The sequence below is a fragment of the Cervus canadensis genome, chromosome 4 (genome assembly GCF_019320065.1).
Source record: "Cervus canadensis isolate Bull #8, Minnesota chromosome 4, ASM1932006v1, whole genome shotgun sequence".
In the NCBI taxonomy this organism is placed as follows: Eukaryota; Metazoa; Chordata; class Mammalia; order Artiodactyla; family Cervidae; genus Cervus; species Cervus canadensis.
The window spans coordinates 48,347,801-48,370,930 of NC_057389.1; the positions used below are offsets into that span (position 1 = coordinate 48,347,801).

General features: G+C 46.7%; 1 protein-coding gene and 1 long non-coding RNA gene across 6 annotated transcripts in view; one reads left to right on the plus strand and one right to left on the minus strand.

Moving 5' to 3' along the window:
- The window catches only part of ABLIM3 (actin binding LIM protein family member 3), a 131,270-nt gene that overhangs the window by 30,013 nt on the left and 78,127 nt on the right, over positions 1–23,130 (minus strand). For all 5 annotated transcript variants that reach the window (XM_043465022.1, XM_043465021.1, XM_043465024.1 and 2 more), the window contains 3 exons: positions 17,064–17,151; positions 3,500–3,558; positions 1,084–1,155 (listed from right to left, as the gene is read on the minus strand). In XM_043465022.1, coding sequence (XP_043320957.1) covers positions 1,084–1,155; positions 3,500–3,558; positions 17,064–17,151 — 219 coding nt within the window. The remainder of the gene's footprint in view (positions 1–1,083; positions 1,156–3,499; positions 3,559–17,063; positions 17,152–23,130) is intronic.
- Positions 14,978–18,257, plus strand: LOC122439732. Its single transcript, XR_006268982.1, has 3 exons — positions 14,978–15,081; positions 17,625–17,713; positions 18,129–18,257. It is a non-coding gene; the product is annotated as an uncharacterized LOC122439732 (long non-coding RNA).

A 23,130-nucleotide genomic window follows, 5' to 3' on the forward strand; every position in this document is an offset into this window, starting at 1 on the left:
TAACTGTTTCTTCCTCAGGAGTCTTCTCCCAAATGATCCTAGGCTGTCAGGTCCCTCTGTTCATCTGCAGCATCAGCAGAGCACCCTGCACATTTTCTTATGAGCACTTATTACAGTGCCATCTGATTATCTATGGAATTATGGAATGTTACGAGGACAGGCAGCAGGTGAATGCAGTTCACCAGAGCCCAGCACTTAGGCCAGAGGGGACACTGAGTACCTATCTGCTTAATGAATGAATGAACACATTACACATCCAAGGGGCCTGTGAGATCATCTAACTCAACTCTTGTCCTTTCTACCACATCCCTGCATATGAGGGGCGTCTCTGTGTTCGAAGCCTCTGGGGCTGGGAACTCAGACTCAAGCAAGTACTTTACTCCATCCCTGGACTCTTCACATGATCAGAAAGCTCTTTATGTTTGCAGACCCTTTACAGCCATGTTTCCACATTCCTATGGCTTCTTCCTCCTGTCTGCCTCTTTACCACAACCATCATTTCCACACCAACATCCCACCCAAGACCCACTCCGAATACCACTGTGATCCAAGTTTTCTTCTTGCTCTGGTCTCAGTGAGTCCTGGGGAAGAGGCACATCACACTGGTTTCAGAGCTGCTTGTGAACTGAATACGATCCCTGTAACTATTACAAGGCTGTGGCCTCCACAAGGGCAGGGCCCACGTTGTCCCTGTGCCCTGCTGCATCCTCAGGACCCAGCACAGAGCCTGGCACAGGACAGGCACATACGAGACACCAGATGGATGGAAACCTGACTGCCAACTTTGCCTGTCTTTAGAGACTCTTTGGGGCTTCCCCAGTGACTCAGCAGTAAAGAATCTGCCTGCAATGCAGGAGACGTGGGTTCGAACCTTGGGTCAGGAAGATCCCCTGGAGGAGGGCATGGCAACCCACTCCAGTATTCTTGCCTGAAGAATTCCATGGACAGAGGAACCTGGCGGGCTACAGTCCATGGGGTTGCAAAGAGTTGGACATGACTTAGTGGTTGAGCATGCATGCAGAAACTCTTTTGTTACCAGGCCTGGGGAAGAAAAGGGGTTAGTGGCTGCAAAGTGATACATACGCAGATGACTCGGTTGGGTGACCCGATGCTAGATCCAGGGGGCGAGATGGACGTTTCAGACGTCCGCCGATGCTGTGGGAGAGAGGAAGACAGAGTGAGAGGCTGCGCGTGTCGCTCGGTGGGGCGGGGGGATGGGGGCATAGCTCTTTGGGGCACATCAGTAATACTGCTAAAAGCACTCTCCAGCTCCTTCGGTACTCCCTCTTTATATTCTGCCTTTTAAATCAATGTCTGACTGTGAATGAAAGTGGAAATGCACAGCACCTTATGTGGTTGGACAGAATTTGTTTTTCAAGTATTTTTAACTGGCCTGTTAGATGGTAGTGAGAGTCACTCAGTCGTGTCCGACTCTTTGCGATCCCATGGACTGCAGCCAGGCTCCTCTGTCCATGGAATTCTCCAGGCAAGAATAATCTACTCATAAAACTTGTCATTTTGGCTTTTCCCTGTCAATAATGTATTTACTTTAAATGGATAAAAGTGGTTAGCATCATTCCTTAGCAGTTTGTTTATACAAAATGGAAAGGGAGGTTAAATGCTGTGTAATTTGCACAATATGCTGATTATTTTTATAGTGTACCCATTGCAAAATGACATCAACCTTAAGTGAGAAACTTAAAAAATCTTTCTCTGAACGATGACAATGATAGATTAATGGCTCTCTTAACAGAACAGCTCTCTGTTCATCTTTGGTGCGTTTAAGAGAGTGGTAGCAAGCGCAGTTAAATGGAAAACAGATTGGAAATCAAGGATCACTGGTAAACTATGTGATTTTAGGCATCTCGAAGTCCTGATCTGTGAAATGAGGGCCTGGTCTTAAGGACTGCTACATTCCCTTCAGGATCTCTCATCCTACAAGTTAAAGCTACCAGGGAAGCCCCTAGAGCATTCTAAGTTGGACTACACAGCACTGCGTCCCAAACGTAGATCATGGACTAGTGTGTCTCTGGGGAGATGAATTTAGGAAAAAATTAGATAATACTGAGTCAGAGTGGGAGAATAAAATGTAAAATTCTATTTCAATCCTCTTGGTTAGATTAAGGAAGAAATCTTAATTTGGTCCTAATACATTTCAATAACAATTGCTAATTCCATTCCCTGACTCTCTCCCCCACCTTTTTTTTTTTTTTTTTTTAAAAAAGAAAGTACAGGCAACATGATTAGCTAAAATTTCTAGAGTTATTCTTCCAAAATATTTCATTTTCAATGAATTTATTTTTGGGTTACCTTCTATTTATAGAAAGCAATACTGATTTTCCACTGGGTGATACAGTCTCATTTTAAAATGTTTGATTAACTAAAAAGGAGTAAGTGATTTCAACAAAAAATAAAGTACATGAAGATATAAGTGGCACACAGATACAGCAAAAAGCATCATGTTTGTAGACAGATAACTGAAATTCAAGAAATGCCAACAAAGAGAAGGAAATGGTGGAAGAAAAGGACAAATAGGTGTTCTTATACCTTAAAAAGGAGAGGCCTTGGAAGAAACAGGGGAGAAAACTCACAGCTCAAAAAAATTTGCATCAATAAACCAGCTCTTTCACAAATGAAACAGATGAGATGGCAAAGGATATAGTTTAACCAGCTGGTCAGAAATTGTACACATGCATTTTTAGTTGAGATTCCAGCAGATAACTTTAATAGCATCCCAACAGCGGAGTTAATACCGGGGGACCAGGGTGTGGAGACACTTCAGAGGTCATCGAGGGCCCCCAACACACACCCCAGGGCTCCCCTCCACAGCATCAAGGACTAGGGAGCTGTGCCCCACCCCTCCTGCAGTCCTAGGATCAAGAACCCAGATTCCTGGGCCTTCCTGGTACCTGTCAGCACACGGTCATCCAGAGGGACAGGACCTCAGCTGCTCCACTGTGCGTCTGGGGAGGCTGGCTGTGCTCCTGACTGGCGGCATGACTGCAGGGCAGTCACCACCCTCTTGAAGGCCCTGCTTTTCTCACCAGCAAGGCAAAGATACAGTTCCTTACCCATCTGCCCTGCGGTGTTAAATCAAATCAGAGCGTGGTTGTGAAGACGCTTTGCAAGCTGTCAACTTCTGTGACAATTTTAACCACTATTATTAATGAATGATCTTAGGCTGGGGAAAAACCAAGGCATCTGTGCCTCACAGAGGCCACCATCCTGGCAAGTAAAGAGAAGGGTGTAGCCTCGCTCCAGAAACATGAAAAACTCACATTCATATAGTGCTTTACAGTTTTCAAAGTGCTCTCACATCCAATGTCTCTTGAAATCCCTTCAAAACCTCCATGAGGTGGATGTTACTGTTAAGGAAATCCAAGGATACAGGCACACGTCTGAAAGTGTGAACACTAAGGAGTGATTCTCTAGTAAAGCGCAGTGCCTCCAACCTGGGACTGGAAGTAACTGGTTTGGTATCATCACCAGCTTTGCTTACCTTTAACTTCTTCTCTGCCCGGGCTGCCTGCTTGCAGATGGGGTGCCAGACCTCAGAACCTAAGGGACCAGGAAAATAATAAAAATTTCAGACCTTTCACACCCACCAGAACCCTGGGTGTCTCCCCATGCCTACCCCCATTTTACTCCCTTGTCAGCACATGTGCCCGACAGCAGCCAGGAGGACCCCTTGGTTTTCCTGGATCTCTGCTGCAACATCGATCCAGCCACCCACACACTCTCTCTGCCTGCCACACCCTGCCCTTCACCAAGGTCCACATCTCATATGACATCCTGTGAACCTTCTTACCTGCCAGCTGCGAGTGACTTGGCTCTCCTTTGTGATCCATCATTCTCTGTATCATTCCCAGCACATATGGCCTTAAAACATAGTAGCTTGTGGATTTATCACCCCAACTAAATTAAGAGATCCCTGTGGGTGGGAGCTGAGCTTACTTCATTACTGGGTCTTCCACAGCATCCAGCATGGGGCTTTGCTCTCAGCAGAGGCTCCGTACATGTTTGTGGGGTGATGAGATGAGTGGACGGTTGGCAGTGAGGGACACAGAGCAGGTGGTCAATAAATATTTGTCAAATGAATGCATGCAGTGGAGGTGAAATAAAGGGACGGTCTGTGTGAACTCCAGCCCTCCTCACTCTTCAGAGACTTGGGACAGTCTACCAGAGCTATCACGTTCAAGGGGAGGAGGTGTCATGCTGCATATTCTGCTTCAGAGCACAGTCTTGACCTGCTAAATCCTAAGAGACTCCAGACTCCTCAAATTTAGTGTATTCGGCTGCCCATGTTTTCTTGTGTAGGGGGGGTCCAGCTGGCCAGGCCCCAACTGGAGAGGTCTATTTGGAAAGGCATGAGCAACAGGTGGCCAGTCACGTGTTGAGAAGAAGCCCCAAATATCACACATTCCCCAAAGAAAGGACAGGTGTCCTGGATTAGAGGGAAAAATAGGAACATGTTATCCCTCTGGTGCCACTGTTCCTGTAATCAACCCTAAAAGGAAAGGAGCCAGCAAATGGCTAGATTCCTGAGCTCCCAGATGGCATTTGTTTGTCTGACTTTGTTTTTAGAATATCTTTTCCATTACAGTTTGTTGCCTGGAACCACTAGGGCTGGATACTGAGTAAGTGACAGCGGGTAGTGTAAGGTTGAACAGTGAGCCGGAGACAGGAGGGGCCCAAAGCAAGCAGCCCTTCTGGGCCCTGCTCCATCCCAGTTTCTTCATCTGAGTAACAGTGAGGTGGGCTTTGGAGGGTCTGAGACATTGTTTTCATCTCAAAAATTTGAATTCCAGGGCCAGTTTTGTCACTTGAGGGATACGGATCTGATTCTTGTTTGCTGATGTTTGCAGGTGTTTGCTCGCCGATGCTCCCTGATTGCTTCTACATGAGTGTATTTCCTCCCAATGTAAAGTGCAATGGCTCTCGGAGCCCAGTAGGGGGACTCAGGGTCTGCAGCTGGAGCCAGAGATCTTAGGGTGTGTCCACTACCAAGTGATGGGTGGGGACCCCAGCTTTGGGAATAATTAGAGCATTTCCGGGTCCTCTCTGAGTTGCCTCTGAATCCACCAGGGGTTGTTTATTGCAGTGGCTCTGGCAGGAAGCACATGTTACAGGTCACTGTAGGAAATGGATGAGGGAGACACAGATGTCTCAGAAGGTCGTGAGATTAAGTGAGAGAGGCACAGGGAAGGTAAAGGGTCAGAGGGAGGTTCTCACGGGGGGGAAATGAAGTGCAGAGGGAGCAGGTCAGACTAGATGATCTCTCCAGGCCACTGGCGTATCTGTTCTGAAATAAGGCCGAGCCACAAATGGCTTCAGCATTCTGCATACAGGAAAGCAGATTTTCATAAGTAGTGTGTGTGTGTGAAGGGGGAGGGAGGGATCAAACGGAAGAAATAAACTGTAATTAGTTATAATCTTTAAAAATTAAAAAAAAATTTTGAAATTTTTAAAAATCAGAAGTTTGGGTTTTGACAGTGTATCACTTAAGTTAAAGAGGGAAAGGAGACTTCCCTGGTGGTCCAGGGAGACTCTGTGCTCCCAATGTAGGGGGCCTGGGTTTGATCCCTGGTCAGGGAACTACTAAATACCACATGCTGCAACCCAGACTGGGCACAGCCAAACAAACAAATACATATATATATATATATATATATATATATATATATATAAAAGGAAGGGATTTGTTGGAGGTTAGTGACAAACTTAGATAAATGAAGGTAAGAAAAGATGATTTGTTCATAAAGACCTCTGTGACATTATGGTCTGCATATGTCATCAGTCAATAGCTCTCTTCCTAAAATAGCACCTGATGCAGAAATGAATGAATGACTGGTTGGAACCTATCTTTGTATTTTTTTTTAAAAAGAGAGACAGACTGATATGTGCCCACAGGATAATGGTGACCAGGATAGTGAGGGGACCCAAAATTAGGCCTTAAAGCAGGGTCTTCTCCATGGAGAAGAGCAGATGTAACAGAAGGGAGGAAAGGACTTTTGAATATTTCAGTGCCTCTCCATGGGAAGACAGATTAACTTGCTCAATATGTCTTACAAAGTAGAACAAGGATTAAGGGCAGGGAGTGGGAAGTACAAGGTACTGGAAATAAGACAGGATCAAGGTTGTATTGTACAACACAGGGAATATAGACAATATTTCATAACAACCGTAACTGGAAAATAGTCTTTCAAAATTTCATAAAAATGAATTAAAAGACTTTCAAAAATTGAAAAAAAAAAAAGTATTAAGGGCAGAAGTTTCAGGGAAGGAAAATTTAACATTTAAAGACTGAATGGGTTCATTCAGACAGTGAGCCTTCTGTCCCTGGCAGTATTCAAGCACACATTGGGTATATAATTGCTCAGCAGGGACACTTTTGAGGAGACACATCATGTGGTAGTTACCCTAACAGATGTTTATTATCTCTCCAAACCCTTAGAGATTCTGCTTCCAACTTAACAGGCACCTCTGAACAGAAAAAAAATAATTTGCCCCATTCAACAATCTGGACCCAGAATGTAGGTTCTGCAAGGAGCAGGATTCACATTTGTTTTATCTACGGACAAACCTGAAGGGACCACAGATTCTTAACAAATACTGAATGAGTGAAGAAATAAAAGAAACATGATACTCTATTTTAGGCCAGTTGAATTCTCTGAACTGGACTCAGAGATTTGGACAACTGGTATAGTCTAAACTCTGATATGACAGCTACAATTCCAGATTGAGTGTCTGTAAGATTTATTAGATTAGGGCTTGTTACAATGGGACCTGTGGACCACCTGTCCAGCAGCCTGGTGAAATGCAGAATCCCGACCACCCCCGCCCCGCTCCCAAGAATTCCTTAAGTCAATTTTCTAGAGGGGGGCCTGGGAATCTGCAGTTTTAACAAGCTCCCTAGGTGATTTTTGTTTCTAAATTGGAGAAAGTGAAGTGAAAGTTAAAGTGAAGTCACTCAATCATGTCCGACTCTGCGACCCCATGGCCTGTAACCTGCACCAGGCTCCTCCATCCATGGGATTCTCCAGGCAAGAAGACTGGAGTGGGTTGCCCCTTCTCCAGGGGATCTTCCTGACCCAGGGATTGAACCCAGGTCTCCCACATTGCAGGCAGACATTTTACCCTCTGAGCCACCAGGGAAGCCCAATTGGAGAACCACAAGGCTAACTACCAGTTAATACTTCAAATCTGTTCCCCTGGAATGTCATGAAGTAAAGAAACCAGTGTGACACGACAGAACTCCTAACTTGCAAGACTTCAACACTGTTTGTTAGACTAGTGATTTCACGAGTTACTCTCTCATCCTCTGAGACTATCACCCACAATTCCAGATTCTGCAAATGTTATGGAAGTGAAAGATTAGCTATTTCTGATTCAGCTGACTCAGAGTCAGAAATCTAAATCTCCAAGACTGTCCCTCAGCAGAGCACTAAGGCTGTTTTGAATCCCTAGCAGAGTCAGCATTCAGTCTTACCTCTCTGACTGGTTACAACACACCTCACCCCTGTAACATTTTGGCTTATTTAAGGTTTGGGGACCCACCCACCCACATCTCTGCCAGACCTGTAAATTCAATTTGTCAACATCTTTTTTTTTTTTTGCATTAGTGGAGATTTATAAAACCCAAAGCTGGAGCTGGTGCCACAGTCTTCGGGAAGCCCAGCCAGGCTTAAGGAGGCAGCAGGGACTGAAACTAGCCCACCTGAAGGTTCTGTTTGGCAAACACAGTGTTTTTATTTTAAAGTATTTTTGCATATGAATACTCTTAGACCCTGCAGGAGGCCAGGGACCCTCCCTGCTGTCTGCCTCCCTGCCCTTCTCACTCATTTAAACAGGCATTTGAGATTTTAGCCCCTGATCCCAGTCAGACTGTTAAGTTCCTTCTCTGGACTTCTCTGGATTGTAACAAGTGAGGTTTCTGAGTTCCACCTTTATGTTAGAAGCACTATTTCTGTGACACAGCCTTGCCAGGACTATGGAAAGGCTCCTTTAAAATCCCCACTCAGATAAACAAGTGTGGCATATCCATGAAATGGAATATTAATCAGCTGTGAAAAGGAAGGAGACACTGATGCATGGTACAATGTGGATGAATCTGGAAAGCATTATGCTAAGTGAAAGAAGCTAGACACAAAAGGCCACATCTATATGAAATACCCCAAATATGCCATCCAAGGACAGCAGACTAGTGGCTGCCAGGGGCTCAGAGGAGGGGATAGGGAGCAACTGCTTAACGGCTGTGGCTTCTTTTTGGGGTGATGGCAGTGTTTTGGAACTAGATGGAGCAGTGGTTGCGTAGCACTGTGAATGCACCAAAAGCTACTGAAGTGTTCACTCTAAAACGGGTAATTTTATGTATGTGACTACTACCTCAACTTAAAAAAACTCCCCACCCCCACCACTAGGGGGACACTTCTGCAGCGCAAAGGGCACTCTGCTGACTTGTTACTAAGGATTCTAGTCTCAGCAAGAGAACAGTGAGTCAGCCCTTTTGTTGAATTTGACATGTAGTAATAACAATTGAGTGAGTGAGTGAAAGTTGCTCAGTCATGTCAGACTCTTTGCGACTCTTTGCCACTGCAGACCACCAGGCTCCTCTCTCTGGGATTTCCCAGGCAAGAATACTGGAGTGGGTTGCCATTCCCTTCTCCAGAGGATCTTCCCAATCCAGGGGTTGAACCCAGTTCTCCCTCATTGCAGGTGGACTCTTTACCATCTGAGCCACCAGGGAAGCCCAATAGCAACATTATCATCATTATAATCTTTGCCACCGGGAAATCTTCACCTTATGTGAGGCAGTTTATACATTATTTAATGTAATATTCCTCAAAGGTTCAACCCTGGTTATAACACTTACTAGTTTCATTGCCTAGAGCAGGTCAGTGACCCCTCTGTGCCTCAGTTTCCCCATCTAGAACATAGAGATGGTTATAGTACCTGCCTTGTACATCTGCCATATGGATTAATGCATTAATACATGTAGAGCCCTGGGAACAGTGTCTGCCAAGAGCAGGCACCACGTAAGTGTCAGTGTTGCTGCTGTTATTTTTTGTCAAACCCTGTTGGCCAGGGTCTAGTTAGGGTGAGGGGAAGAGAGTCATGGGGAGACCTGCAAGGGGTGGGTGGTGTTTACTCTCCTCCTCCCAGAGCTGGGGCCTGGCTGGGCGAGGGGCATGCAGCAAGCAGAGGGCTGGTTGGGCAGGTGTAGTCACTGAGCAGAAGCCTGGCTTGGCGGCCAGCACACCTTCTGGAAGGCTGGGCTGGTGCCCAGGGATGAGGGCACTGGGGAGAAGTGGAAAAGACCAGTTTGCCTGGACCTGACATGATCAAGTAGGCCTGAAGCTTAATAAAAAGTCTGAAGGAGGAAAGTGCTTGGCCACCATGATGCTGGTTACCACAGAGGAGAGCAGGCAGCACATGAAAAGAGAACGGGCAGCCTGGAGGTGCCTAGTAATTCCCAGGATGCTAACAATAATAATAGTTAGCACTGTAATTCAAAGGTATTGAGTGCTTCGTCTATGTCAGGTGCTAAGTAGTCTTATTATTCTTATTGTTATAACTAGCATTTAGAGACTGCCTGTGCCAGACTTTATGCTACATACTTTACAACAATAGTAACTAAGAAAAAATAATAATGATCACTAACATACACTGAGCCTTATGCTAGGTCTTGATAATGATGATAATATTAACAGCAGCCAGCATTTATTAGTCATGGCTCGGGGGAATGGCCCTTTTGACGTGACTGGGTGTTTACCACGAGCTTGGGCTGGTGGGCTGGTGGTGGCAGGCTTGACGGGGAGGCTTTTCTGTGCATTTGCTCATTTAATCCTCACCAGAGCCTGTGGTTATCAGTGTTTTCAGAGAGGGGAACTGGGGTTTGGGGGGCTTAGATGTTTTTCCTGCTCACCTATTGCTGCCTCCCCGCCAGTGTCCACACGTGCCCAGAGTCAGGAGCGGCCACGCCCTCCTTCCCCTGACAGGGAGGCAGTCAGCCTGAGCTGCGCAGGGGAAGCCACACACAAAAGGAGCAGGGAGAAGACCCACCTGCTGCCCTCTGTGGGCCCCTCAACCCAGCTGGGCTGCTCCTGGACACTCCCAAGTTTGGTGAGCTTGTCAGTCCCCTTTCACCTGACGTCATTCGAGTTGAATTCCTGCCACCTGAGAAGTCCACACTGATAAAACATCTCATTTAGCTAAAACCCAAGTATCTGACAAGTTCTTGACTTGCCCAGCAGGCAATTTTGTTTCCTAGAAAATAGAGGAAGCAACCAGGGAAATTGCTACTCTAGACCTAATTCTGACCAACATGGACAAATTGGCTGGTGAAGCTGATGTGACATGTAACTGGCGAGAAAATGGCCACGTCGTCTCGAGTTCGTGGTGCGAGGAGCAAGTCGGAAACAGATTATACACGTACAAGTCTTAAACTACCACGCTGTAATATTTTCTATATGATTCAAGATGTTTGGTAACCCTAAACATCTAAAAAAAATTACAGCTCATCAAAAATTAAAATGTACTCTATTTAAAATGAAATATGCTTCGAAGACTCAGACTTGAGGAAATATCAATTTAGTACAGCTAGGCTATGTTTGAAGAGTCTAAAATTATGTAGCAGGATTGGGGAAACATAAGATTTAAAGTTTTTAAGCATGACTCCTACAACCTAAGCTGTCAGTAGAGAGATTCAATTTAAAATAACACTGCTAAACTACTAAATTATAGCAACCAATGTTTCATTAGTGCTTTTTAAAGTGTGGTTTGATGAAATGTGGAGATGATGACAGAGGGTTGGTGTTCCACCATCCATCACGATGGGAGGCCCTCTCTTGAACAATCTGTGAACTCAGGGCACCTCTTCTGAGATACTTGTCAGAGGGAAATGAGGCCTCAGCTAAATATCAAAGACTTCTCCAGCTGAGCCAGAAAGACACACCTCCTCGTACCAGGACCTTATATCATCTAAGCTGGAGAAAAAAAAAAAGAAGTTATCTGAAAGAGTCAGTTTTCCAAGAGAAGCGTGTGGTGTAATTACCAAAGCTTTCAGGGCTCTGTTTGGGATTTGCATTAAAACAGAACTAAAGCTTTTTTCACTTTACTTTGAGCCATAAACAGCTCTGAAAATTTGATAAAAGCCACACACCCTATCCTTAGAGAAACCTACCCATAGGCAAACTCCGGCATGCAACGTCAGGGGGTTTATTGAATTCAGAAGGCCAACTGTGAACCACAGGTTAAGAATTCTGATAATAAGTGGAAAAAAATGCCTCTAACAAAGCAAGCAAGACAGGCTAGCTAACCTTGGCTCAGCGATGTAACTTTTCTAAACTTTCTTGTTCTCTGAAGATATGAATGGCTTTCAATTCACAGGGTTTTAAGGATAAAATGAGGTACGCATTTAAAACTCAGAAAAGTGCTTGGCACACAGTAAGTGCTCAGCAAATATCAGCTGATGGCATTTATTCTTATTATTGTTAGGACCTATGATTTGTTACAGTGTTTTTCCTTAGCAGCAAGATTTGCCCCAGGATTTTGTAAGTGATTTCCTGCCTGCTGTGCTTTAATTAAATATATAAATGATAGCAGAGACCTGTTTAAAAACATACAGCTGAAATCCTATGTTTCTAGTGTTGTTCTCTGTCTCTGGTCCTCAGAAAAGGAAAGCATTTAGTGCAGACAGAAGGAGAGAAAAAGGCCCATCTTTCCTTTTTCTGGGGCACAGGCACAAGAATAAGAGCAAAATCTATCTCACGAGCCACATTTTGGGTATAAAAATACTCCCGCTGATCTAGCAACTGTATGCAACTTTTGTGATATTTGTGTAAGTTTTGCCCATAACCCGCAGCATTTTGGCAAAAATTTGCTGGACAAAACTGGTGACCTAATTTCTTGGTGAAGCCCAAATGAAGGGTTTGAACAACAAACAGATTAGAAATCTGGCATCTTTACAGAAAGACCTAAAAGATGAATGCAGAACAGAACATGAAACAAATAAAAGAAAGCTTACTCTTGCCTCCTGGGGCCCCGGAAGTTCTTGTCCAGACGGATGTCAGACCTCTCCCAATTAGAGCCCATCAGAAAGCCATCACACAGTAATTAAAACACAAACAAACTGACCCAAATGTCCTCCTGAGTAACACAGTTGCCAGTACCATAGTGTGTCCTGCCATGGGGGACGACAAGACTGAGTTTATAAGCTTTGCAGGCTTCCTAACCCATCCTCTTATGTGCACACTGTTTTATGGGGCACTTACATCCTCACATTCACCCTGCCCTTTAATATTCTGGAGGCCCTCACTTGCTCTCTGCGCACGGGGTAGGTGGGCCTGCCTTGATTTCTCCACCACATAAAGCTTCCTCCGATGTGGGCCTTTGCACCTGCTGTTCTTTCTGCCTCCACACTCTTCTCTCCCCTCTGCACCCTCCCACCTCCTACTCAACATCAAGCTCTGGACTTGAAAGTTCCCTTCATCAGCAGAGCTTCGCCAGACCTCCCAGACTAGATGAGGAGCCTTATAACACACTCCAGTTATTTGCAAGCTTCCCCTTCACAGTCTTATCACAGCTTGTCCCCGAATGTTTGCACTTCTGTTTGATTAAGTCAGTCTCCTGCTCCTGATGTAAACTCCACCACTGAAGCCAGCACCCTGCCTCGTTCATCTCTGGGCGCCCAGCACATAACAAAGAGCCTGGCACAAACATGACCTCAGTGTGAATGTTTGAATGAAAGACAGTGATGACTTCCTCATTTTACAGGTGAAGGAAGAGACCTCAGACAAAGAAGTTATTCTCAAGGTCACAGCTCCTTAGTGGAAGTGCTGATGCCTGGACCCAGGAGTCTTCCGAACTGGTCCCCACCACTCCTGTGCTGCCTGGGAGGACAGTGTTCTTGCCATTTCTGGGAAAGATCATTTTGAGTCTTGGTATCCCTGCCCGGGGTGAGTGTCCAAGGCGATCACAAGCTCAGTTCCCAGTGGAAGCAGAAGCCCCTGGTGGCTGTCACCTCTGAGATACCCACAGCCCAAGTCAGCAGGACTCCAGCAGTGGATGGCCCGGACCCCCTCATTTTGGATCACTCAGCATCCCTCGAGGCAGGTCCCTAAACGCCCTGCAATTACTCCCACTCTCCCAGGAGCCAGGGGAGTAGGGAAGGGGATAATTAAAGAGGAGGGTGACAAACCCTTCTTTAACACCAAGAATATCTCCACCTCCTGGAGATATTTGTGCACTCTCTCTCCTGATCACAAAGCTACTCACTTCATCACTTAACTCTTTCAGCAATCTGTGAAGTTCTGGTCTAAAGCAGGGCGTGGAAGATACTGGAACAAGAGGATGTAAGCTCCAGGAGGGCAGGGGACTTGTTTATGGCCACATCTCCAGTTGTTAGAACAGCGCTGGATACATAGGTGGTGCTCAATAGGTATCTGCTACAGGAGGGAACTAAGAGCTTCCTGCATGTAAGGACCTTGGTTGTGGTGGTTCAGTCCTTAAGTCATGTTCGACTCTTGCAACCCCATGCACTGTAGTCTGCCAGGCTCCTCTGTCCATGGTTTCTCCCAGGCAAGAATACTGGAGTGGGATGCCATTTCCTTCTCCGGGGGATCTTCCTGACCCAATGATCGAACCCATGTCTCCTGCGTTGGCAGGCAGATTCTTTACCATTGAACCAGGGATCTCACTATATGATATATTATAGCGACTGTTACTACCTCATTTTACAGTCTAGGAAATAGGGGTTTAGAGAGTAAAGAGGTAAAAAACTTACTAAATAGTGGAGCCAGGATTCAAAGCACCAAATGGGCAAATATCAGCATTGGGAATTCAGGCAGGCAGGGAGAGATCTTAATTTCCAGTGATATGAACATGAGAACAATTTCAATACAGGAAAGGGCTTTACCAGAGAAGGGTGAGAGGAATTTGTTCTTCAGTTGCTAAGTCATGTCCAACTCTTTGTGACCCCATAGGCTGCAGAATGCTAGGCTTCCCTGTCCTTCACTATCTCCTGGAGTTTGATCAAACTTATGTCCATTGAGTCAGTGATACATCCAACCACCTCATCCTCTGGGGAGAGGAATACCATGCAGCAAACTTTCAAACCAAGTGCAAAGTCTAGATTCTTGGGGCCCATGAAAATACCATGCAGTGTGCTGAGACTCACATGGGCTTCCTATCACATAACACGGGGTACTGCAGCAGGAACCACTTAGGGACCCAGGCACTGAGGGAGCACTGAGGGATCGGCGCTCCTGGAAAGCGGGAGCCTAGTCCCTGCAGGGACCTGAGTAGCAGTCAGGGCCTGGGTCTCAGGAGGCAAGATGGGGAGAGCTCTGGGGTGGAAGTCATAAGGCCAGGTTCCCCACCTTTGCCCCTGTACCTGTAAGTTCTCATGCAAATCTCTTCTTCTTTCTGGGGCTCACTTTTCCCTTCTATACAATGAGGACTGTTACTTCACTGTCTAGAGTGACTCCTGGGGTCTATTCACTTCTAACACCTGTATGATTGTACATACAAATCAGTAGATGTAGGGTCACAGCATCTTGGAGACAGTCCCCTTGCCCAGTCCAACACAGGAAACCCTGTTTCAGCTTTCCTAGCAGATGGTATGAGATTCTGCTGAATAGCTCTAGGCTAGTGGTTCTCAGCCCAGGCTGATTATGGCTCCTGGGGCAACGTCTGAGATATTTTCGGTTGTCACAACAATAAGATGTACATTATGCATTTAGTGGGCAGAGGCCAGGGATGCTACTAAACATCCTGAAATACACAGGGCAGTCTCCACACCAAAGAATGATCTGGCCCCATATGTCAACAGCGCTGAGGTTTAGAAACCAGCTCTAGGCCAAGGGGGTTCATTACATCTTGAGGCAACTCCTGGCGTGGACATGTGTGGCTTGGACAAGCTTGAGAGGAAGCTATGCTCCTCATAATAGCCTTTCTGACCTTCCATTTGCCTTGTGAAGAAACCAGGAGGAAGGTATCTCCCAAAGAAATGCCCTCCCCAAGATGACTATTCAACTGCAGATGGCTAGCACAGAAATTCAGCCAACAGTGATCACCAGTCAAGTGAGTGCACAGGGGTCAATGCCAGGGCTGAGGGGCCGATGTCAGAGGCAAGGTTCTCAGGGAGGTGGCCAATGGCTCAATGCAGGCTGGAGGGGAGCAGCTGCAAACAGAAGGCTCGGGGGTGCAGGGAGGGAGGCTAGTGAGCTTGGGTGGGGGCTGGGGACATCTGGGGGCTTTGAAGTGGGCAGTGCCTCTAACTTGGTCTACAATGGTAGGATCCCAGGGAAGGCACAGAGGCAGGGTGGTCCAGGAGGCCTGCGGGTGGAGAGTGGCCCCCTGGGGGCACCAGGGCCATGAGATCATTTGAGGGTGAACACCGTCCCTGCCAGAAGGTCCAGCCTGGCCTGTCCTGCGGAGAAGGCAATGGCACCCCACTCCAGGACTCTTGCCTGGAGAATCCCAAGGACGGGGGAGCCTGGTGGGCTGCCGTCTATGGGGTCACACAGTCGGACACGACTGAAGCGACTTAGCAGCAGCAGCAGCAGCAGCTTGTCCTGCCCTGATCTCTCACCTCCTGCTGCACCCTGGCCACACTGGCTCCTCTCGGTCTCCCACACTTGCCATTTCTTTACCCACCCCCCGCCCCTGCATCCCCACCGCCAACCAAGAGGCCGGGAGATTCTATGCCCTTAGGTTGGCTAATTCCATCCCTCCCCTCTTTCCCCAGTTAACACTCACTCCTCCTTGGAACCCCGGCCCCTCATCAGGGACCCTCCCAGGCGCCCCTCCCCACCCCATCATGTGCTCTCACAGTTCACACTCCTTCCCTCCGTACAACTTATCACAGTTGACAGTTATCTGTGTGACTACTGACCATGGTCCACCTGCCCCATGGACATCAGAGCCATGGGTATTGGGTTGGAACTCACTGTGGACCCTTCAGAGTCTGCATCTGGTAGGTATCCAAGAGTTTTTGAATGGATGAAGGAATGGTTGCAGGTTGGCTCTGGCAAGCTGAAGTGTTGAGTTTGTTCAAGGCAGATGGAGTCCTCACTGAGAGTGTCTTAAATACTAGGCTGAAGTGTTTTCACCTAACTAGTGGGCCCAGCAGAGAAGGCAATGGCAACCCACTCCAGTACTCTTGCCTGGAAAATCCCTGGATGGAGGAGCCTGGTAGGCTGCAGTCCATGGGGTCATGAAGAGTTGGACACAACTGAGCGACTTCACTTTCACGCATTGGAGAAGGAAATGGCAACCCACTCCAATGTTCTTGCCTGGAGAATCCCAGGGACAGGGGAGCCTGGTGGGCTGCCGTCTATGGGGTAGCACAGAGTCAGACACGACTGAAGCGACTTAGCAGCAGCAGCAGTGGGCCCAGAGGTCCCCCAAAGACCCCTCAACAGGGCTCTGCTGAGAACACTGATGCCTGAGAATGATGGACTGGGCAGAGGATGGAGGACTGAGCAGAGCCTAGAGACTAATTAGGAGACTGGAGTAGGAATCCTGGGGCCAGAGGGCTGGACCCTGGGAAGTGGCAGAGGAAAAGCAGCTCTGATTAGCTTTTTGGCAACTCTTGGTTCCCTCACATTCCTTTTGGTCCTTCCTGAGAGGGGCGACCAGGCAGTGGCCGGGTGTGATGCTCTGAGATGTGGAGGGAGGGGTGGGAGAGGGAGGCGGCAGTAGGTGCTGTGATGGTGCAGACAGTCTGCAACCCCGTCATCCTCCTGTTCTCTGACCCCTTGGCCTGAAGGAGCTCAGCCTCCCACCTCGAGGCAGAGCCAGGGGAGTCTGCTCAGAGAGAACTGCCAGGGAAGCGGGCCAGCCGAGCAGCGGGGGGAGGCGCACAGGGACGGAAGGCAGATTACATGTCACTTCACATTAGCCACACCGGCAACTTTCCTGAACCACCCAGAGAGGGGCGAATTAATCACAGTGTTGAGGACAAGCCAACAGCACAGACAGCCCTGGGACGGAAGGAGGCTGTATCTCCTTTCCAGTCATAAGCGGAGAGGAACGCCTCCCCGAGGGTCAGATTTGCTTACCTGTGAGGTACATCTCCTCCCCCTCGGTGAACATCTGGTGGCAGCGCACACATCTGGCGCAGGTGGGGTGGTAGTGCTTCCCTCCCGCCTACGGGAATAAAAGATACAAGAGGAGGTCAGCGCTGTGGCTGCCGTCCAGCAGGGCAGGTCGAGTCTGAACATTTCCTGACTCACTAGTGTCAATGGCATCTTCACGGCCCTGAGGCTGGCTGGGATCTACCCAAGGGAGTCCCCCAGAACAGAAGCTTGGTGATTCCATACCATGGGCATCTGAAAGCTTTCAGTGGACCTGCCTGGACACCATCACATCTATTCCAGCAACGAAAGAGCCATTTGGAGGCCTCTGGTCCTACTGCCTTATTTCCTGATGAGAAAACAGTCTTACTGGAAATGCTGATGTCCCAGCACTTCCCCAACAATGGGACCTTACCGCCAGTGGTTCAAGACATGTTTTAAAGGGATCCTCAGGTTTGATAACACTGAATTCATGGGGAAAAAAGGAGGGAGAGAGATTTCCTATTCAATCCTCTATCTATTCTTTTGACTTTTTTTTTTTTCAAGGAGGAAAAAAAGGAGTTTTCAAGGAGTTTGGTGCAGAGGATAACATCTATCCAAACCTTACTAATCTACCTTTTAAGGAATGAGAATAGGTAAGAGTCTTGAAGCCGCCACTAGAACACCATTTTTTAGTTACTGGCAACATGGCTAGTGATCATGGTTTTCCTGTTATGTTACATAAGTTTTCTTATTTGCAAGAGAGCCAACTTGAAGATAAGATAAAGCATTAGGTAAGAATGAATACATGAGGTTCATAGGCATGGCAAAAATGGTGAGAGGGCATGAGATGGACACAATTTTAGGGCTCACTGGACAAATAAGGAGACCCACAAAGCCAGGATCTGTGGGGAAGTCTCAGACCCCCAGGCCAGTCCCATAACTACTGTGCTTGGGAGCCTCTGCCCCAATCTGGCATTGATGAGCCCCCTTCCCTATTCCCACTTTGTTTCCCTACGCATTGTTTCAAGTAAAAATGAAAATGATCTGAAGCTGAGAACTCCTTTCTAGGTGGAAGAAAGCGCCTTGGAGAAGGTTGTGACTCAAGGTCCCACTGGAAGCCAGTAGCCATGTGGGAGCTGCTCCCTGGAGGGCAGACCGTCCTGACACCGCAGCCTAACCGAGAGGCCCTGACCCATGAGGGCCCTTCCCTGGTGGCTTGAGAACTGCTGTACGGAGGAGCTTCAGGCAGCAGTGGGGTTGGAACGTGGGGCTCCTTTTGAAGGTGTGTTTCAGGTTAGGGCAAAGTTTTTTGGGGGGATATGTTGTTGTTTAGTCACTAAATCGTGTCTGACTCTTTGCGACCCCATGGACTGCAGCATGCCAGGCCTCCCAGTCCCTCACCATCTTCTGGAGTCATTCAAGTTCATGTCCACTGAGGCAGCGATACCATCCAACCAACTTGTCCTCCCTTTTGGGGGGATATGCTTGGGACAAATTGATGGATTCTGGGGTATTGTTAAAGGACCCCTCCCCTGCCATCACTTGGTCTGATGCAAATAGGTTTCTTCCAGTTAAAAAATTGTAGGGACTTCTGGCCATCATTGGTTAAGGCTTCGCCTTCCAATGTAAGGGAGGGGGTGGGTGTGGGTTTGAGTTCCATGCCTAGTCAGAGAGCTAAGATTTCACAGCCAAAAAGCCAAAATATAAGAGCAGAAGCAATACTGTAAAAAATTCAATAAAGACTTTAAAAATGGCCCACATAAAAAAAATCTTAAAAATATTGAATTATAATTGCATAATGCTGAAGGCTTATCCCCAAATCTTGTGTGTGTATTGGGGGTGGGTAGTTGGGCATGGGTTTATCTATTTGGGAGATACTTGATTTATTCTAAAAATTAAGCAACAGTATGAAAAGGCAAGCTTTTTAAAAAAGAAAAACAATCCCAAGTCCCTTTTTTTTTTTACAGTCTTGGTTGTTTGCATGGCTCCCACTAATGAGAGAATGTCCTTATCGTCACCAAAGCAAACTGTGTTCAAACTCTGGAAGGACCTGCTATTTTCCCAAGATGTCGTGGGACTGATTCTCCCATACCATGACAGGGATAATCGTTTTAATTAGTAGTCTCTGCCTACTTTGTGTCTCTTTATCATTTCAATTATAGATCTGTTTCTAGAATGGCAACAGTGGGTTGGCAAAACTGAAGCTGGCATCTTCCTAAATGTCACACCCCGGCACCCTGCTCCAGCCGAAAGAGGCTCTGTGCACATCTCAGCAACTCTGCCAAGGATGGCACAGAAGCCACCTGAGGCAGCGGGAGGGAGGCCACGTGGCTGCCGGTGCCGGCACGAGGGGAACCGGTCAGGGGGACAAGATGAGACATTCTGTTAGCAAGCCAAAGTCCAGAACATAGTGTTCAGGACACAGAATCAGTAGCTGGAAAATGGGCCCTCTTGGCGAGGATTGAGAACCACAAGCAACGTGAGGCAGGCAGCATAGGCCCCAGGGCTGAGATTCTCCCCAGCAAGGACACAGACCAGTGAGAAAGGAGTGTGGTTGGCGCTCAGCATGCTGAGTTCTGTCACTGAGGAAGGGACTGTGGGGTGGCCTGGGGTGGGAAGGGGACATGGAATTTAATTAAGTGCCTACTGTGTACCCAGAAACATACTGGGGCCCATAGCAAGGAGGCTGTTGTTTTGGTCTGGCCAACAGCCTTCCTCCTTCCTCCAGAAACAGCATCAAGCTTTTCCTGGGTGGGAATGACTATCTGTTCCCCATGTCAATCCATGTGGTTATTCCAACTCTATGGTCACGGTGACTGGTTTGGAGACGGGCCTGAGGTTCTCCAGTGACAGCCAGTCCCAGGATGCTTGCTGAGCTATTAGAAAAGAGAAAGCTCTCCTTCCACTGGAAATGCTGACTGACGGGATGGAAGCCTAGAGTGACTGGTGTCCGATTTCCCCATTATACAGGAGAGAGAATAAAGCCAACCCAGAAGAAAATTGCGCCAAGAGGGCAAGATATTCAAACACATTTGTGTGAGTGCTGGATCCAGCTGTGCCTGAAGCAAGGACTGCTCCTGGGTTTTTCATTATGGGAGTTGACAAATTTCCTTTTTGGTCTGAGGTAGCTGAGTATAGTTTCTGTACTTGCAACCAAGGGAGTCCTGACAAGCTATAAAGGAAAACACACTCCTGTGTTTGTCCCTTACTCTCAGACTACTACCACACTCATAATACTTCTGACACCAGATGTGTGGGTTTTTTTCCTCTCCCACACCAAGCAATTCTCTGTGACACCAGCTGAGTGTCCTGTAATTTAATTGATTCTGATACTCTACCTGAACAGAGTGTCAGACCCCACAGGTTAAGGGCTCAGTCCCACAACAATGTCTCCCCCCAAGCCCAATTTAGATAACAGTCAGACCCCACAGGTTAAGGGCTCAGACCTGTCTTCCCCACAACACTGTTTTCCCCCAACCCCAATTTAGCTAACAGTCATTAAGTCCCAGGTTGTCACCTATTTCTGACTGACCAGCATTAAACTGGGGTTCCCATGACCCCCAACTAGCGTTTATTAATATGCTGGAATGGCTCACAGAACTCAGGAAACAGTTATGTTTACTGGTTTGTTATAACATGATAGAGATGAACATTCAGACAGAAGAGGTTCCAGGTATCTGGGGAGGGGCATGGGGCATCCATGCCCTCTCGCTGTGTACCACTCTCCCAGAACCTCGGGTGTTTACCCACCTGGACACTTTCTGAACCCTGTACTCATGGGATGGTCACAAAGGCTTCCTTGCATCGACAGGATCCATCATTAACTCAAGTTCTAGGCTCTCTCCCCTTCCCAGAGGATGGGAGTCAGGGCTGAAAGTTTCAAGCTTCCAATCATGGCTTGATCTTTCTGGTGACCAGCCTCCATCTAGGAGCCCACGAGTCACCTCATTAGAACAAAAGATGCTCCCATCGCTCAGAAATTTCTGAGGGGTTTAGGAGTTCTATGTTCAGGAACTGAGGTCAAAAACCAAATGTGAGAACAAAATATGCTCCTAATGTTCTTATCACTTAGGAAATTACAAGGGATTTAGGAGCTCTGTGCCAGGAACCAGAGGCAGAGACTATTATATATATTTTCCATGATTTCACACTGGCATATCTACTAGGAGTTAAATAACAGTAGTATTCTCCATTGATAGATAAAGACTCTTAAGACTCAAAGAAAGTAACTTGCTTGGTTTCATGGCTAGAAGAGATAAAACTGGAATTCAAGTCTGTTTAACTCCAACTGTGTATTTTCTCGACATCCCACTGTGTCAGTGGCCCTGGGGAACTGACAGCTGTGGGCATTGGTGTGGAATACAGGAGCTGGAGTCCTAGGTATCAGCTCTGTCTTTACCAGAAATATGGCATATGACTTTGGAAAGAACCACATGTCTCAGGGTTCACTTTTCTCATCAGTAAAACAAGGAGGTTGAACTAGTTGACTGCTAAAAGTCTCTTCCAGATCTAAGAAAAAAAAAAAAATCAATACATCCAAGATGCTAATGGAGCCTCATACAATGGAATCAATGGATACCCAGTCACAAGAGCTGCCCAAGAAGAGAGGGCTCCAACAATACTGAATGACAGTAACTTGGGGGAAAGACAGGTGCTGACATGATTTCAGAGCAGCCTGGAAATGCTGGGACGAATTCCCATCTGAGGCTCTGGCCCTGCGTGTAACTGAAGTCTCTCCCTTCTGTAAAGAAAAGTCTGCTTTTATGATTTCTCGATGACATATGCCAATGACATATGGATGTGTCTGGTGGTGAAAGTAAAGTTCAATGCTGTAAAGAAAAACATTGCATAGGAACCTGGAATGTTAGATCCATGAATCAAGGTACACTGGAAGTGGCCAAACAGGAGGTGGCAAAAGTGAATTGAACATCGACATTTTAGGACTCAGTGAACTAAAATGGACCGGAATGGGCAAATTTAATTCAGATGACCACTGTATCTACTACTGTGGGCAAGAATCCCTTAAAAGGATTGGAGTAGCCCTCACAGTCAACAAAAGAGTCCAAAATGCAGTACTTGGGTGCAATCTCAAAAATGATAGAATGATCTCTTTGTTTCCAAGGCAAACCATTCAATATTACAGTAATCCAAGTCTAGGCTCCAACTACTAATGGCAAAGAAGCCGAAGTTGAACAGTTCTATGACAACCTACAAAACCTTCTAGAACTAACACCAAAAAAAGATGTCCTTTTCATCTTAGGGGACTGGAAGGCAAAAGTAGGTAGTTAAGAGATACCTGGAGTAACAGGCAAGTTTAGCCTTGGAGTACAAAATGAAGCAGGGCAAAGGCTAACAGAGTTTTGCTAAGAGAACGCACTGGTCATATGCAAACATCCACTGCCAACAACACAAGAGACAACTCTACACATAGACATTACCAGATGGTCAATACCAAAATTAGATTGTTTATATTCTTTGCAGCCAAAGATGGAGACGCTCTATACAGGCAGCAAAAAACAAGACTAGGAGCTGGCTGGCTCAGATCATGAACTCCTTATTGCAAAATTCAGACTGAAATTGAAGAAGATAGGGAAAACCACTAGGCCATTCAAGTATGACCTGAATCAAATCCCTTACGATTATACAGTGGAACTGACAAATAGATTCAAGGGGTGTGACCTGATAGACTGCCTGAAGAACTATGGATGGAGGTTTGTAACATTGTACAGGAGGCTGTAATCAAAACCAGCCCCAAGAATAAGAAACGCAAAAACGCAAAATGGTTGTCCAAGGAGGCCTTACAAACAGCTGAGAAAGGAAGAGAAACGAAAGGCAAAGGAGAAAAGGAAAGACATACCCATCTGAATACAGAGTTCCAAAGAATAGCAAGGAGAGATAAGAAAGCCTTCCTAAGTGAACAATGCAAAGAAATAGAGGAAAAGAATAGAATGGGAAAGACTAGAGATCTCTTCAAGAAAATTAGAGATACCAAGGGAACATTTCATGCAAAGATGGGCACAATAAAGGACAGAAACGGTATGGACCTAACAGAAGCAGAAGATATTAAGAA